At 41.3% G+C, this 16,160-nt stretch overlaps 1 protein-coding gene across 1 annotated transcript; it reads left to right on the top strand.

Moving 5' to 3' along the window:
• The first annotated feature begins 3,225 nt into the window (after positions 1–3,225).
• On the top strand, positions 3,226–12,885 carry LOC306941262 (serine/threonine-protein kinase pdik1l-B). The gene is given in 5 exon segments (XM_079526608.1): positions 3,226–3,517; positions 4,523–5,330; positions 5,768–5,993; positions 11,676–11,893; positions 11,895–12,885. Coding segments are annotated over 4 exon segments (1,197 nt in total). The 5' UTR covers positions 3,226–3,517; positions 4,523–4,598; the 3' UTR covers positions 11,916–12,885.
• Positions 12,886–16,160: the final 3,275 nt, after the last annotated feature.

Below are 16,160 nucleotides of genomic sequence, written 5' to 3'. Positions count from 1 at the left end.
AAATATATAAGGTTATCAGTCAAAGGTTAAGGCGTTTGGTCTATCAACAATATCATGCAATGCAGCTTTAAGAGCTCAAGACCAAATTTAGCAATCTTTGGCATTTGGCTGACTGGCATGATTAGATTCTCCTCTCCATTCAACACATTTTCACTCGGAGTCCCAAATCTATCTAATGCGCGGATGTATTTTACCCCCTGACAATGAAACAGAGTGATGTAGAACCGAACCAGGGGCATCTCCGTGCTGGCTCGGCATGTCATGAGACAAGCGATCATTAACAACAGGCCTCAAATAAATTTTGCCTGGAGAAGGGTACGACAAACACAATTAATGAACTGAAATCTGCAGATTCAGCATTGGCTCTCACAAAGATTTCCACATTTCAGGAAAGTGGGAATGAATGGTAGGCTAATCTTGTAGTGTAGTGTGCAACTCTCTTGAGAAAGAATTTCTAAACTGTCTGATGAAAAGCATGGAGTCACTTGCAGACAAGAACAATCTTCAAGCTAACAAGCTAACATACATAACATATTTTTCTTATTCTTTAAAATTTACATTCATTAAAACTATAAGAGAGACTGGAAAATAATGCTTCATGGAAGAAGAGTGATTCATCTTAACTTACATTGAATGTGAGTTGCTGACATGAGACACCAGTTAGCACCAGCAAGGTGCTACTGGGTGCAACTAGACAGCCCATTCATCCAAACAGAAAAGTCCTATCTAATTGTATTAAACGACAAACTCACCAACATTGCAGCTCTAGCTTCAATTATCCTCTTTCAATCTTATTTATATAAATCTGTAAAGAGTGTCAGAGTTTGGGAGTGCTTGTTGGATATCACTCAACAGCCCTGTTTGGAATTTGCACATAATGCAGGATATTCACACTCGTTTTTACTAAAAACGAGTGCTTCACAAACTCCAATAAGCTTTTCGCACAGCTGCAATGTTGGTGAGTTTGACATTGTTTAATACAATCAGATTCAGATAGGACTTTTGTGTTTGGATGAATGGGCTGTCAATGGGAAGTTTTCAATTTGCACATAGTTAGCACCTTGCTGGCAAGATGGCCGCGGTCTGAATATCGTCAATTAAACCAGAAGGTGTGTATCTCTGACCTCTTGACCTCAATCCTGGAGATAATTACAAGTGCTCCTCCTGCTGGCGGGATCCATAATTAGAATTAACCACATTTAGTTGCCCGTGAACTTCGTGAAGCATCTTAAAATATGTATAATGCATGCAGGGTGATGATGACAGCTTAAACAAAAATTATTCATTGTTCAAGTATTGAACTGAAAACTAAACAACGAACTTGTGAGTGACAGTTAATTAACAGCCTTTGTATTGAGTTTGTGCTTGAAATGTACTGTAATTCTGCAAACTGTTAATACATATTTCAATCAATCAATCAAAACAAAGAAAATGCACAGAAAACACTGAACAAACATGGACGTCACATCACACCATAGCCTCACTGAAGTTGGCGTCCCCATTTGCTAGCACCTGGCTGAGTGACACGACACCCCCAAATCAATCACAATATATATAGTAGGTCTACCATGGCTACACGAACACCATAATTGGCCACAACACGATTCTCTATTATTGAATAGTTCAATTTGGACTCACCTGACCTCAAGTGCTGTTGTGTTAATGAAATATTTCCATAATACATTCTTGAGTCATCATCATAATAACGACTTGACTTGTATTATGCTATGACTATGTGTGTGTGTGTGTGTGTGTGTGTGTGTGTGTGCGTGTGTGCGTGCGTGCGTGCGCGCGCATATCTGTCAAAGTGGTGAGATATGGTAATGGCACAGGGGACATTTGCTTCAAGATAAAACAAGTCAGGTGTGACTGACTCCATATACTTATAGTAGCATTCATCATTGGTTATCGCTGAGAGAGAGAGAGAGAGAGAGAGAGAGAGAGGGAGGGATGACCAAGGATGCACTATTTTATGGCAATGCAATGATAATCATAAACTTCAATATAATAGCCTAATCATCATTCATAAATCATGTAGTAGCCTAGCCTAGCCCAAACCTACTGAACAAACAAACAGGGCTCTCGGGCAAACAAACAAAAAGGCGCGACCTGGCACCACCTGTATGTGTGTGTGTGTGTGTGTGTGTGTGCGCGCGCGTGCGTGTGAGCGCGCGCGCGCGAGAGAGAGAGTGGTTCTGGTGGAAGTGATAGTGATCTAATCCTTCAATTAAACAAAGAGAAGCAGGCAAACGGCCGTTTTGCATTATTTTTTGCACGTCGTTAATCACAGACTGGCATGAGTAACTGGCACAGTAAATATAATACTATATGTTAGATCGATTGCCAAAGTATTAAAAGCATTATCAGCCCGGCCCCCGCTACTTATTTTTATTACATGGCAATGTTGGTGCCATGGTCACGGCAAGCCTCATTAACATTTTAATTGGCATTCTGAGATAAAAATAAATAAATAATAATAATCTAAATCCATGCATGTTTTGGCCTAGTTTTCTCTTAATTGAACAGATCCGATATGGATTTGAGATTATGATAATGGATTACGTAATAGGCATCTAGTGTACTGTAGAGCAGGGGTCTGCGACCTTTTTAAATGAAGTGCCATGTTTTTATTTTCTAGATCGTCAGTGTGCCATATCAACATTAATTAATTTGAATGACACCAGGTGAAAAATTCCAACATATTTTGATTTTCCACAAATATAACGTTTTTCTTTCTTTTTTAAATATTCACGTTGTTATAATGATCATTAGACTCAGAGCAATAACATAGTTCAGTTTTAATGAATGTTTTTGATTGATTGATTGAAAAATGTATTAACAGTTTGCAGAATTACAGTACATTTCAAGCACAAACTCAAATGTAGAATGCAGGATGTAATTTACACACAAATGTGAGGGACTTCATTTATTTGACTGCATTTTTTATGAATAGTTTATTTAAAACCAAAAATACTCTCTCACACACTTGCCAGTGTGCCAGTGATCACCCTCCTTTGTGCCAATGTTGGCACTGGTGCCCACCAGGGCTCCACCGGGCGCGTCAGCGTCGCGTCTCCGTCACCGTCAGGGAATGTTCCCTTTTTAATCAATGAAGGGTGGCTCCCCACTGCCCGCGTTGTGTTGCGTTGCGTGACGCGTGACCCGTGCATTAAAATTGAACCGGTGCGTTTTTTGACGCACGCGACGGAGACGCAACGCGTCCGGTGGAGCCCTGGCGTTTTAGGTTGCCTACCCCTGCTGTAGAGCAGTAGACCTTTTGAATTATATTCAACTCTGCTGTAATGCCAACAGCCAATCAAAACCCTTAGCTGCGTTACGGAGCCAATCAGGATGCACGTTATCTCAAAGCGGGTCCTCCGAAAAAGACGGAAGTAGTAGTGTTGTGTTTTTAGTTGTGTGTTGTTGTGTTGTATACAGCGGTGCTGCCTTGATTCTCCTTTTTCTCGCAATTTATTTGTTGAACTTGTTCTACGGTCTTTCAACTACATCCGCACAGGTATGTTTTAAGTTTGTAATCAGATAACTAAGAACCGAGCTCTAAAAAAACCCACTATTTTATAATGCACAACACACGACAGTAGCTACTAGCCCTAGCCACAGTCTGTATGGAATGGTTTACATAACACAACACCAGCCCCACAGAGCAGAACAACATTCATTCAGTAAATAATCATGACAAACAAACAAACACTATTTAACTTTTTTTGTATTTGGGAACTGAGAAGGCGCCTTCCCAGATACAAACAAGGTATTTATTGATTGATTGATTGATTGATTGAAATATTTAACAGTTTGCAGAATTACAGTACATTTCAAGCACAAACTCAATACAAAGACTGTTAACTGTGAGTGGACGACCCAATTAAGCATTACACTTGTTTACAAGAGGGTCCACCATGTTCAATTCATCAATACATTTAGAGACGTACAAATAGACACTTCTATATAGTCAAAGAACAGAACAGGAATTCATCATAGAGGTAAAAAGGGAAAAGAAACGTATACAGTGAGGGGAAAAGGGGGGGGCGGTGGGAGGATTCAGATTTTTACGGGGGCCAGTTTTGAATTGCAGCCGTCCGTAGGTGCCCTTTGAGAGCGGTTTTGAAGGAGTCAAGGGATTCGCATGTCTTAATGACTGTTGGTAGGGCGTTCCACATTTTGGTGGCATAGGAGCGAAAATAATTTAGTCCCTTGTGTGTGCCGAATCTGGGTTGTAAGGTTCAGACTCGAAAGGAGCTAGACAGTAGCGTACGTACGAGTTGTTACTTGTTCAAATCTGAGATGTTTTGCTTGCTAAATAAATAACAACTTTTTAATTTACAAGTAACTTATATGTGGCTTTATAGTTTATGAGTGAATATATGCAAAACTTTACCTTTTTTATTATTTGTCGGTGCTCAGAATAAGTATTCATTTAACTGGTTTTATTTGATATAGTTATACATGTCCTCCAGATGAGTTTTGTTTTCCTGCTATTAAGATAGTTTTTATTCTTTTACAGCATTCACAACGAGTCCACCCTCATGTGACTCATTCATCAGAAAATCCAAGCTCTAGTCATATTATTTGGAGACAACATGGAGGAGCTGTACACCTTGGAGAGGGAGGTAGGAAGGGGCAGCTATGGGGTGGTCTTTGAGGGCCACATGGCTAAAACAGGAGAGAGGTTGGCTATCAAGCGACTGCCCTGTAGCAACCCCGAGTGCATTGAACTGTACCTACAAGAGCTGTGGGCCATGAGAGTGACCGCCAAGAACCACCCCAATGTCATAGCTCTCCACAGCTGCCTCCTGCAGACAGGACCTAGGACCCTGCAGTCCCTGAGACCAGGGAAGTTGCCTCTGGGCCTGGTTGAGAGTGCGTTGAAGGGAAGTGTGGTTGGTGCGCCCCAAACCGAGGGGGAAATTAACTCCCAGTCTGCCGCACAGCAGCGTGCCAAATCTGTTTTGTCCCGACCTAAACTTCAGGACAGGACTAACACCGGCCCTGCCAGAAGCACGGTTACTACTTATGATGCCAAGACCCCACAGAGACCCCCACAGAGGCCCAAGAAGAGGCCAGCCCAGACGGGAGAAGAGCAGCCGAGACCCCAGCGCTGCCTGGCCCTGTGGCTGTTGATGGAGTACTGTGACGGGGGAGATCTGAACCAGTACCTGCTCTCCAGGCCTCTGGATACTGAACAGAATCACAGCATTGTTCAACAGCTTAGCAGGGCTGTGGCCTTCCTGCACGGCCTAGGGATCAGCCACCGAGACCTGAAGCCTGACAACGTGCTGGTCTGTGTCTCACCAACAGGGCCTGTTGTCAAGGTTAGTCACTCAGGAGACAGACAGCTGTGAAGTCTGTGCCAGTGTCGGGTCCTTTATATTGGCTTGTCACACAGTTTGTCCTATCATTCATTGCTGCTACTTTTGGTTTTATGTTCCCTGCACCATGACCTCAAACCAAATGGTAATTGGTGCAATGTATAGCTATAATACCAAGGTTGCATATGGTGAAATCACACAATTAATTGAATTGAATTCACTGTCATTGTGCACACAGTTGTGCACTGGATTGGAAAATGTATTTAAGACATAGTAGCTCTGCAGTTTAGCCCATGTGAAAAACAAATTGGAGTTATACCATATACACTCCTTTTATGCTGTGCCAAGTGTGTAATGAAATGGTTACGACATTTGTAATCTAGCACCGTTTATGACATTTTTCATTATAATAAAAAAATATTTTCCCTTTCATCCTATAGGTGGCTGACTTTGGTCTGAGCAAGATGAGTGAGGGTCTGTTGGAAGGCACCCAGCCCAGGCAACACTTCTCCTCTACCTGTGGCTCTGACTTTTATATGGCTCCAGAGGTGTGGGGCGGCCTATCTTACACAGCCCAGGCTGACATCTTCTCTCTCGGGGTGATGTTTTGGGCAATCCTGGAGAGAATCACCTTCAAGGAGGAAGGCACCACACAGGAACAGCTGGGCAAGTACTGCATAGCATGATCGTGCGACCATGAGTGGTTAGTGAGCCTACCTGGGCAGCTAGAGGTTGTGGTTGTGGTTGTCGCTGGTTCGAGGCCAGGCCAGCAATGCGTCGAATCCGTCGATTTGATCTTTATTTCATCTTGAACAAATAAAAACTTTACAGTAATCGGTACAGAAAACTCCATACATCAACACAATAATGGAGCACAACCAATTTGTTCATCAATCATAAAAAAGTAACACAATAAATACATCCATAAAGTAAAGAATCAACTGTACAACTGGCCATCATTTTGAAAGAGTGACTGCTTACAGCAGCGCTTGAGCTGTTTAATAACATTGCACATTTTCATATTTTTATCAAGATGTTGAAATGAATAATTGGCTGTTTAAAAATGGTTCTTTCTTAAATCATAATTACCATCTCTCCTTTTAAAAATAACGGGGGTGTGTCCGTCCTTTGTGTATGTGTGGCAGGACTCTAATGCTGCATTCACATGGGGGCAAACCGGAAGTCATTTTAGTGGACGGGAGCAGGACGGTAAACGGAACAGGCCGGCACGGCAGCCAGAACCGGCGACGGTAACGGCAACGGCAGACGGCATCAATGTTAAAATATTTAATCTTTTTACCATTCCGTGCCGTCCAGCAGGTTTTGCCGTTTGCCGTCTACCGCTTGCCTGATTCCATGTGAATGCAGCATTAACCCCTAACTGTGCAGTAGCTGACTGCTCCTAGTAGTTATAGGACAAATAGTAAGTAATAGTAATACTTTTATACTATTGACAAAACACCTCAAGGAGTGGAGACAAAATATGGTAATTATTTTGTAATGCTTTTGCTCATCTTTCATCAACGTCCATTATATAAAATGATACAGTAGTGATGTTAAATAAATCCATAAAATTGAATTAATCGAGGCATGGAGATGGCACTAGAGTCATACTCATAATGAAGTCTTAATGATGCATACATCTACCATCACTCATTGCTGAGAATAACTATTTTACCAAGATGCCTAAAAAAACAACTGATTCGTGATTTTGGTGTTTGATTATAGTTTTATGTTTTCAGTTGTACTTTCTTATTTGACCTTGGTTGAAATCCTTTATAAAACGGGAAGGGTAGAACTTTATGTATGGGCTGACTATAGAGAGTGTGAACTCAATTCACACTGACAACACGAGGGAGCTAGAGTGGCATTCTAATTTAAGATTTGAAAGATCTGCACCCACTACTTGTGATGATGGGAGAGACGGACATTTGTTGGATTCCCAATCCACAGCCTACTGGCAGAACATTAATGGTTGTGATTGAAGTGGGGTCAGAGACCGTCAGACTGGCAGATGCTGGTTTATGGCACATTGCCCTGAAATGAATTAATTGAATGCCACATATTAAAAAATGTCAGATATAATTGAATACATTTGTCACAGCAGTTATGAGTCGAAATGGCATGGGGTTTAATATATATTCATGAAATATGACTTGTGATGCTTCTCTGGTGTTTAAACCATTTCTATGATAATATCTTATGATGCAAAAATGTGCTAATTAAAGGAGCATTCAGTGATTTGGGTGATTTGGAGAAAAAAACAGTCCGCCCTGGTAACAAGATGTGCACATGCACACGCTCTACAGTGAGGGAAGTACAACAGACCAACAGCACACACACCAAGGCCCGCCCCACTCGATCATGATTGGAGGAAGGCCTCTCTCATCCTGATTGGATGAAAGCTTTGCCACCCAAAGCCCAAACCGAAACTAGGGTTTTTTGACCCCAGGGGCTCACTGGGGACAGGGAGGAACTCCTTATATGGTCAGCACACTTTATAGTAGGGAGGATTATCCAAAAAATAAGAAAAAATAAGTGATATTTGAATTAAGTGAAATCACTGAATATACCTTTAATCTAAATTTACTAAGAATTTGATTTGATATAATTTTCAAGCTCCCATTGCCTAAATTGATGATTAAAATTGAGTGATGTTAATTCATAAAAGAGCTTGTCAATTAATTTGATCCAAAGGGCTTGATATTCTTTGTTATGCTCAGTGCTGTGATGTGTTGCTTCTAGATTGGCTATTTTCAGTGCTGCTGTAGCACTGGGCAGATGCTTTCATCTCTATCTTCCACCACACAGCTAGGAACGTCAATGGCACACATTTTATTGAATGATTATTCCTTTGATTTGATTTTCTATTCAATTTTGGACAGAAATGTTGAAAGTAAGAATATTTTCCCTATCTCAAAGTCAAATTTATGGAAATGCTATTACAATTCTTAAATCTGTTACCAATAAATAAACAACTAGTTTTTTAAAAGCCACAAATGAAACGCAGTTTGTTGATTCAAATACCAATAGGGCCACCCGAACATAAGTAAGCCTCACTGAGTCATGAGGCCCATAGGGCAGGAGCCTATCTACTGTTTCTGTAGCGTGAGGCAGCTTGATGTATACCCCCTGGACATGACGTACAAGTATACCCCCTGGACATGATGCTAGTATGTTGCAGAGACAGTGCTTGTGTTGTGTGTGTGATGTAGTGTCTTTCCCATGTTGTTGGTACCCCATGTGGGTTGGAGTTGGCTGGATGAGTCAAGTGGCCCTTTATATATATATTTTTTTAATGTTTATTTTATTTGAAAGTGAAACATCCCTTTAACTTGAAAATAATGCATAACCTCTAGCCAATAGTATTTTGATTGTATTTATTAGATCCCCATTAGCTTGCTGTACATGACAGCAGCTACTCTTCCCGACCATCATCAAAACAATCATGTCTTCATGACATGTCTTTACATACACCATTCATACTATACAATTACAATTTAGGCATTTAGCAGACGCTCTTAATCCAGAGCGATTTACATTAAGCAGTAACAAAAGCATGGCATACATCTCATATATAAAAAGTAGTTATCATGAATCATGCGTAAACTAAGAACGTAACAGTGGAGTATCTATGTAAACTATACATACTATACTATATAATATATTATACATGTGTACTATAAAGTGCTATGACTACATAAAGTGCAATTCTAGAGCTGTCTACGTAATACTACAATACAACACAAAACACCTCATAGCATGTCTAATACATTTGAGAGCTAGCTTCACACTTCAGTCTTCACATTAACATCAAAGCAAATACCATCTTATATCGGGATCTGTATATATATAGCTCATATCTCCGTATAAATAATATACAGTGGGTCATCTCGAATATTGTGTGAGAGTATCCTGCACGGAGACATTAAGCCAATGGCTGTGCAGGGCATGGCACAATGGTGAAGGTTTGCAGAGCAACTCAATATTTTCCATATTATTTCCTGTCAGAATCTGAAAGTGGCAAACAGGACATGTCTTAATGCGTAAGTGCAAGGTTCAGCACCATGCTGTCAGCCAGGCAATAATAGACTATAATACGTTTGTCTGGTTTCATTCACAAAAATAGACCTGAAGGAAGGAGCCAGCACCAACGTTTATGACGTAGATAATGGTTTAGCACCTCAGAATCTCCCTTCCTTCACTGAATACAGTCAGAAAGGATGTATGTCTTCTTTGTTTTTGGTTGATTATTTGGACATTTTATTAATAGAAGAGCAATAATTTTCTAACGTTTTATATAATTGAAAAGTGTAATTTTAGTTTTTTTTTTTTGCTTTTCTGGCTTTGATAGTATCAAGTGAAGATGGACAGGAAAGAGGGGGAGAGTCGTCATGAATGGGACACGAACACGCAACGCGCTGTCAGGCCAAAGCCTATATGTGGCATGCGCTTGGACCACTTGGCCAGCGGGCGCCCCGGTATCTTATATGGAAAAATTGGGCCAACACAACAATTCAAAGCAGGCACCCATTAGCGTCCACTTTGTCCAGGAAAAAATGGAGAGAGGAAGTGGGATGCTTTTCACGGTCTGTTAAAGTTATTTTACTTCAGATCTCCCCCTGACCACTTATTTGACCAGTCACAGGAGAAGAGGTCACACTGACCGTAGGCTAAAATGTCTTGCTATTCCATCGAGTGTTTTGTTTAATCCAGTGCTACTCAACCCGCGGCCCGTGGGCCACATGCGGCCCCTGCTTATGTATCTGCGGCTCGTCATCGTCATAAAAATATAATTCGTTATTGTCTCCACCAGGCCGAAGGCATGGGGAGAGAGTATGGCATGGGGAGAGAGTATGTTTTGCACTCCGTCCGTGTGTCCGTCCTTCCTTCCTTCCGTCCTTCCGTCCGTCTGTGAACAGCTAATCTCCGGCACCGTTAACCCGGGCGATGCCAAACTTTGCACACACACTCCCTGGATGCCAACGATGAACCTCTGCCCCACATTTTCCAGAACGGCCTGTTATAGCGCCACCATGAGGCAGCTTTTCACATTTTGTACCTAAAACTGCACCGATCTGCGTGAAATGTTGCATGCACACTCCCTAGAGGCCAAGGACAAACCTTTTACCTGCATTTTCCGCATCTGCCTTTTATAGCGCCACCAGGAGGCCGACTTTTGTAAAACACATTTTTTGATATTACTCCTCCAGATTCTGTCCAAAAATCTCACAAATCGTTACACAGTATCTCTATGGTCATGTGCTCAAGTCGGATCTGTCTGATATTTCATATTCCATCCTAATTGGCTATAATTGGCTTTCACAGTTTGCAAGATTGCCCCGTTTTGAACAATAGCCTCAAATCATGAACGCAGCATGCAATTTACGTGAAATCTTTCACACATTTTCTTACTAGGCTGAGGAATATATCCCACCCTTTTCACATTGGCCTGTTATAGCGCCACCAACAGGTTGATTTTTGCAAAACACATTTTTGGAACAAACTGCCTCAAATCGGTACACATGATCTCTGTAGTCATGTGATCAAGACGAGTCTGTTGGATTTCTCAGATTGTACACTGATTGGCTAAGATTGCCTTCCAAAGTTTTCAGGAGTGGCCCGTTTTGTACAAAATGCTGCACATGTCCTGCTCATCCAGAATTCTATCCTCAGAGATGCTATGAGTGATCTGGCTCTGCATTTCCTCAACAAAATGAAGGAAAAAAAATCCTCCTAAACATTTTGCCAAACATCACACACACTCCTATCCTCCTGGTGGAGACCTGTGCCCGGAAGGGCACTTTTTCTAGTTTTCATTATTTTGATAAGATTGTAGGTATTGTATGTTGTTTGTTCTACTTGCAGATCTACAAGCTCGCACACAGCTTGTAGAGTTGCATGTGAGCTTGTAGACTGGCTATTTTCGCAGGGCACCATTCCACAATGAAGTATAATCAGAATAATTCATTTAGTAGATTAGTACCAAATGGTATTGGAATAATACGATTTTCTTCATGTCGATTCTCTGGTATATATTCTAAATTATTCAACATACATGAGGTTAAATTAGGTTAAAGATTCCTTTTGTTCAAAGTTTCTTTATTATTTTCCAAATCACGTACGAGTCAATAAAACTATAGCATTCAAATGTTAGTCCTGCCAGCCCCAAACTTCCCACTCCGAAAGTGCCACGACCCTGGTGTTTTGCACCATTAAATAGGTTAAAGGTTCTAAATGTCGGTATATTTTCGGTTAATTGTCCAGCCGTACCCCTTGTCTATTTCTCTCTGTGGCCCTCTGGCTCACTCTTTTCTACTGCACCCCCCCATGTACTCCCCCCTTCAGGTGCCTATGCGTGCAAGCGCCATTGGTTGATCCCCCTGGGCGAGGCGTTGTGGGAGAACCCCAGCCTCCAGCTCAACATCCCTGTGAAGTTTAAGAGGGCACCCCCGCTGCCACCCCCTCCCAGCCAGGCCATGTGCAGCCTGCTGCTGGACATGCTAGCCTCTGACCCGGACGCACGACCCTTTGCCGACCAGCTGGAGGCCCGCGTCCACTCTGCCAATAAAGGAGGACTCCCGCTGACGGAAAACATGCAGTAGGGCTTAAAAGTCAAAAGGACCCTAATGGCCTGTTAGTTGTTGCAGCCAAAACATTGCCCCACAGGCTCATCTGTCTGCACTCGTGACCAAAGTATATGAACACAGTATTAACGGCTGTGATGATGGACCAACTGTGGTGTTTGGCAGGGCCAACCCTAAATATTTACGTTTGGTCTACTTAATACTTGATAATCTTATAAAGAACTTTTTGAAGAACAATTTAAATGCAAAGCGAGTAGCATACATAATGATTAATGAATCTTAGTTGACCCCTGGAGTGGAAAACCAGGCTATGGACCCCCTGACTACATTGTCCTGCAGTTAGCATGTAGTGACATTCATATAGTACTCTTATGTGGAGTTCTACTGGGATCTAGTGAAGTCTTATTTACTGCAAGCATCATGCTGTTTCTGGAAAGCTTGATTTCTTTTAAGTTGAATTCAAAGATGTTTTATGTAATAGCGGGGCGGGTACAAAACCATTGCTTATGTTATGGTATAGAATTTTATGAGTTGCTATTCAAGGGTCTGTGTTGTCTATGAAATATTTTGACTGACAAATTTCAGGTAGCAGTATTTGTCATAGTTTGATAATGTTATTGTAATTTGTAGCTGCAGAGGTTTTATTCATTTTGATTAACAAATTCATTTGAGGTTTATTTATGAGTGTCCAAAAAGAACCAAACTACAGAGGTTCATGTTCCCAGTGGAGTGTATAGTGTACTGTATCTCCACCAGCAAGCGTAGCTTGGTTAGAACATCTATGATGTATGATACCATGATATTTGTACAAGGTTTCAGACTGACCTGACAGCCTTTGCTCTCCTTGATAACAGTGCTTCTCAACATGGTGCCCCCCCCCCCCCACAAATGATTTGCCAAATAGTTAATAATTAGCAAAACCAAGATTTGAATATGAAATTAATATAAAAAATTAATACCAATAAATATCACGTAACATGGCTCCCGTGTTAAGTGGTCAGATGGGTGGGCTGCGAACGCTTTCAATATTTTCAAGCATCCAGAAAAGGTTGAGAACCACTGCTTTATAACACTTTATTGCAGTATGTCATGTGAGGATCAAATCATTTAAAGGCAGGTGCTGAACTTTAAACGACAAAACTTGAAGACAAAATAATAGTTTGCACACTGTAGCTCCCTTTTGCATATTTATTATTGATGCCACCTGAGTGGGATCAGAGCCTTATATTAGACAGTTGTGTCAATGAGGGGGCAGAAAAGGGTGCCGTTCATGTAACAGTGGAAATAGTGACGGATGCGCATAGACTCCAGTGCATTCCGTAAACATCCGGGTCAGGGCTTTGTCACTATTCGCCAGTAGAAGACCTGGCCCGATTAAGTGAACGGAGGTGATGCAACTCTTTAATGGCTCTGAGTGGGCTGAGGCTGGCTGAGCGATGTATCTAGCACACTGTTCGTCTTCAGACTAGAAAACAGTGTGGAAAGATCTTTGCACTGATTAGTAAACCGATAACACAGCAAAAACAAAATGTCTTCCCCCTTTGGCCTGGCGGGGATAATTATAAGTTATAGTTGTGGTAATGGGCTGCCCCGGGGAGTGGAGAGAGCGGACAAAAAAGGTTCACTAGACTACAGCCACAAAGTAAGCTTTGTTTTAACTGTTTATATGTAGAATGTTTAAATCCTACACATTCATTTCAAATCTATCAACAAACTTAAGGTGCAGAGCTTTGGATGAATTTTGCACTGCTATCCATTATTGCACATACTCGCTCCTTGAGACAATAATTGACATGAACTGTACTGTATATTATATACAGTACAATTGTACATGTCATATAGACCAGTAAGACGCCCTGAGACAACAGGTCTGGGAATGCCCATATGGAATTTTTTTTAAACATTTTTTGACGTTTTCGGGCCAGGTAGGGCGTAAAATGTGTCCTAATTATTAAGGCCAGTTGGGGCCTTGGGCCAGCCCAGTTAGGGCCAGCCCAGTTTGGGCCTGATGAGAACTCTAGTTTTCGCCGACTGCCGGGCGCGGCTGCGCTCATGACTTTGGGGTGGGCCCGTCTTGAGTTTGAATGGACAGGTATCAGTCAAAAGGGAGACATCGAAGAGGAAGGACAGGTGCGGAAGGATCAACATATGGAATGTCAGAATAGGTCAGCGCTATATATGGAGATCTAAGCTAAGGGTTTGATGAGGTGAGATCAACATGGTGTCCGTGAAGCCAGATGTAGAGTTGCTGGCCGGCTCCATATATGCAGATCTAGGTGATATTGATCCAGCCTTCTCCATGTAAGGCTATCCAGGGTTTGATGAGGTCAGTGTTGAGATCTTCATATATGGAGACGGCCATATATGGAGCGTGTCATGAGGTGTGACAGACTGACACAAGGCTTGACGGACTGACTCACATGAGAAATGATGAATAACGGGTGTTTTTCTTTTTTTTACATTTTATTGCATGATACCCATAGCCTACAAGACGGGAAGAGAAAATGGTATTTCATCAAGTTAACCCTCGGTCGTATGGCAATATGTATTTTCAATGCACTGCCTTATTTTGTTATAATTTGAAAGCTTATTGAATTGTATGAAATGTGGTAAAATTAAACTTGACTTGAAAAATGCAACAAATACCAGCATATACTTTTTGCCAATACCAAATGGCGGTAAATGTCCGAGATCAAATGTTTTAAACGGGTAAAATATGTTGCCCTAACGCGAAACCAGACGATAAAATTGACAATCTAAACGAGTAATAATAATGCATTTTATTTATATAGCACTTTACATTCTTTCGAATCTCAAAGTGCGTACGAGTTAAAAGCATTGCAAGAAATGGGAATAAAAACAGCATATGCAACAATCAATTTTGTGGGACCCAGCTTGGCTAAACTAGAAGGGTCAAGGGAATGCTTTGTAAAAACTTAGGTTTTTAGTCCATTTTTTTTAAAGCATCAATTTTAACCTACCGGGCCAATGTTGTGTGATAATCTATAACAAGTCGGTTCCAGTCGAACCTACTTTGCCAATGTTGTGGGGTGATACTCTATATCATTAGTCATGGATTGACCAGTGTACTTGAATTTAGAGCTCACTCAGATCAGAATCACAGTTTTAACAAATAAAAGTGGGTGAAATTCATTTTTGTGCATACCGGTAGTTCCCATTGTGTTATTCTTTCAAGAAAAGGGGTTAGGAGATCAAGGCCAGAAAGTGAAAAGACTATTTTAGAGGCTTGTTCCACACACAGCACACTCGTAGGGTATCTTACAGAGATCAGAAGTTCAGAACTAGCTGCAGTATGACCACATGATGACGACAACAGCCGATGCAGAGGTCAGATGACAAGTGTAGGCAGGGGGGGTATTATCAGTGAGCAACACCCTTGCATGACATGATTCAGGCTTCCGTTTATTGTCTGACATCTCGTTGTTGGCTCCCCCGTAACATTAAATGTCAATATCTCAAAGAGATTGATTATTGATCTTGTCCCATGCTTCCACTGGCCAGCCAATAACAGATTGGTCTGGTAGATTTATGCAGATCTAGGTTGTGTGTCATGTACTGTAGGTTCCTCAAGTCAAAACCCTGCATCTCACCATCTTCTCAGGCTCCATGTCAACAGGACAGGACCTGTCTGACTTGCAAAATGCATTTTGGACCAAGTAATTTAATCTTCTGCACCCTGTACAGTCCACTTTGAGCATGGAAGGTAGCCTGGTACAATTACTGAAGTAAATTGTGGAGATTGTCAGACTGGTACAGTACTATCTTACTACCCACAACACACTACATCGTACCACTAGTTTTTACATTTGTAACATTGGTTTTGCAACTAAACAATGTTTGATGTGCTTACTTTTACAAACCTTAATATTTATAGTAAAATATAACAAATCCGAGCTGAAATGGAACGTAAACACAGGCTTAACATTATTAGTAAGGAGTGTATGTGGGTTTGACAATTCCAACAAAATACTTGACTGTTTTATGACTCATACTCATTCACTTGAGTAACCTTCAAGATAAGCACTCTTCCTCTCAGTTTTTTATTTATTTTAATGACTTTATAGTTTAGATAATACTCCCTGCATCAGCACAGACTCAGCCCTCTATGAACAGGGAAAAGTATTTTCAGATTTCACAGCCAATAAGCAGGAGTGAACGAGCGTGGAGAGAAATAGCAAAACTGTACTGGCACATTCCTCAATGCGTCAGTACTGCAACACTACCT

Source organism: Electrona antarctica, assembly GCF_951216825.1.
Source record: "Electrona antarctica genome assembly, chromosome: 17".
Classification (NCBI taxonomy): Eukaryota; Metazoa; Chordata; class Actinopteri; order Myctophiformes; family Myctophidae; genus Electrona; species Electrona antarctica.
The sequence above is the reverse complement of the archived record's forward strand: the minus strand, read 5'-3'. Positions and strand labels throughout refer to the sequence as shown.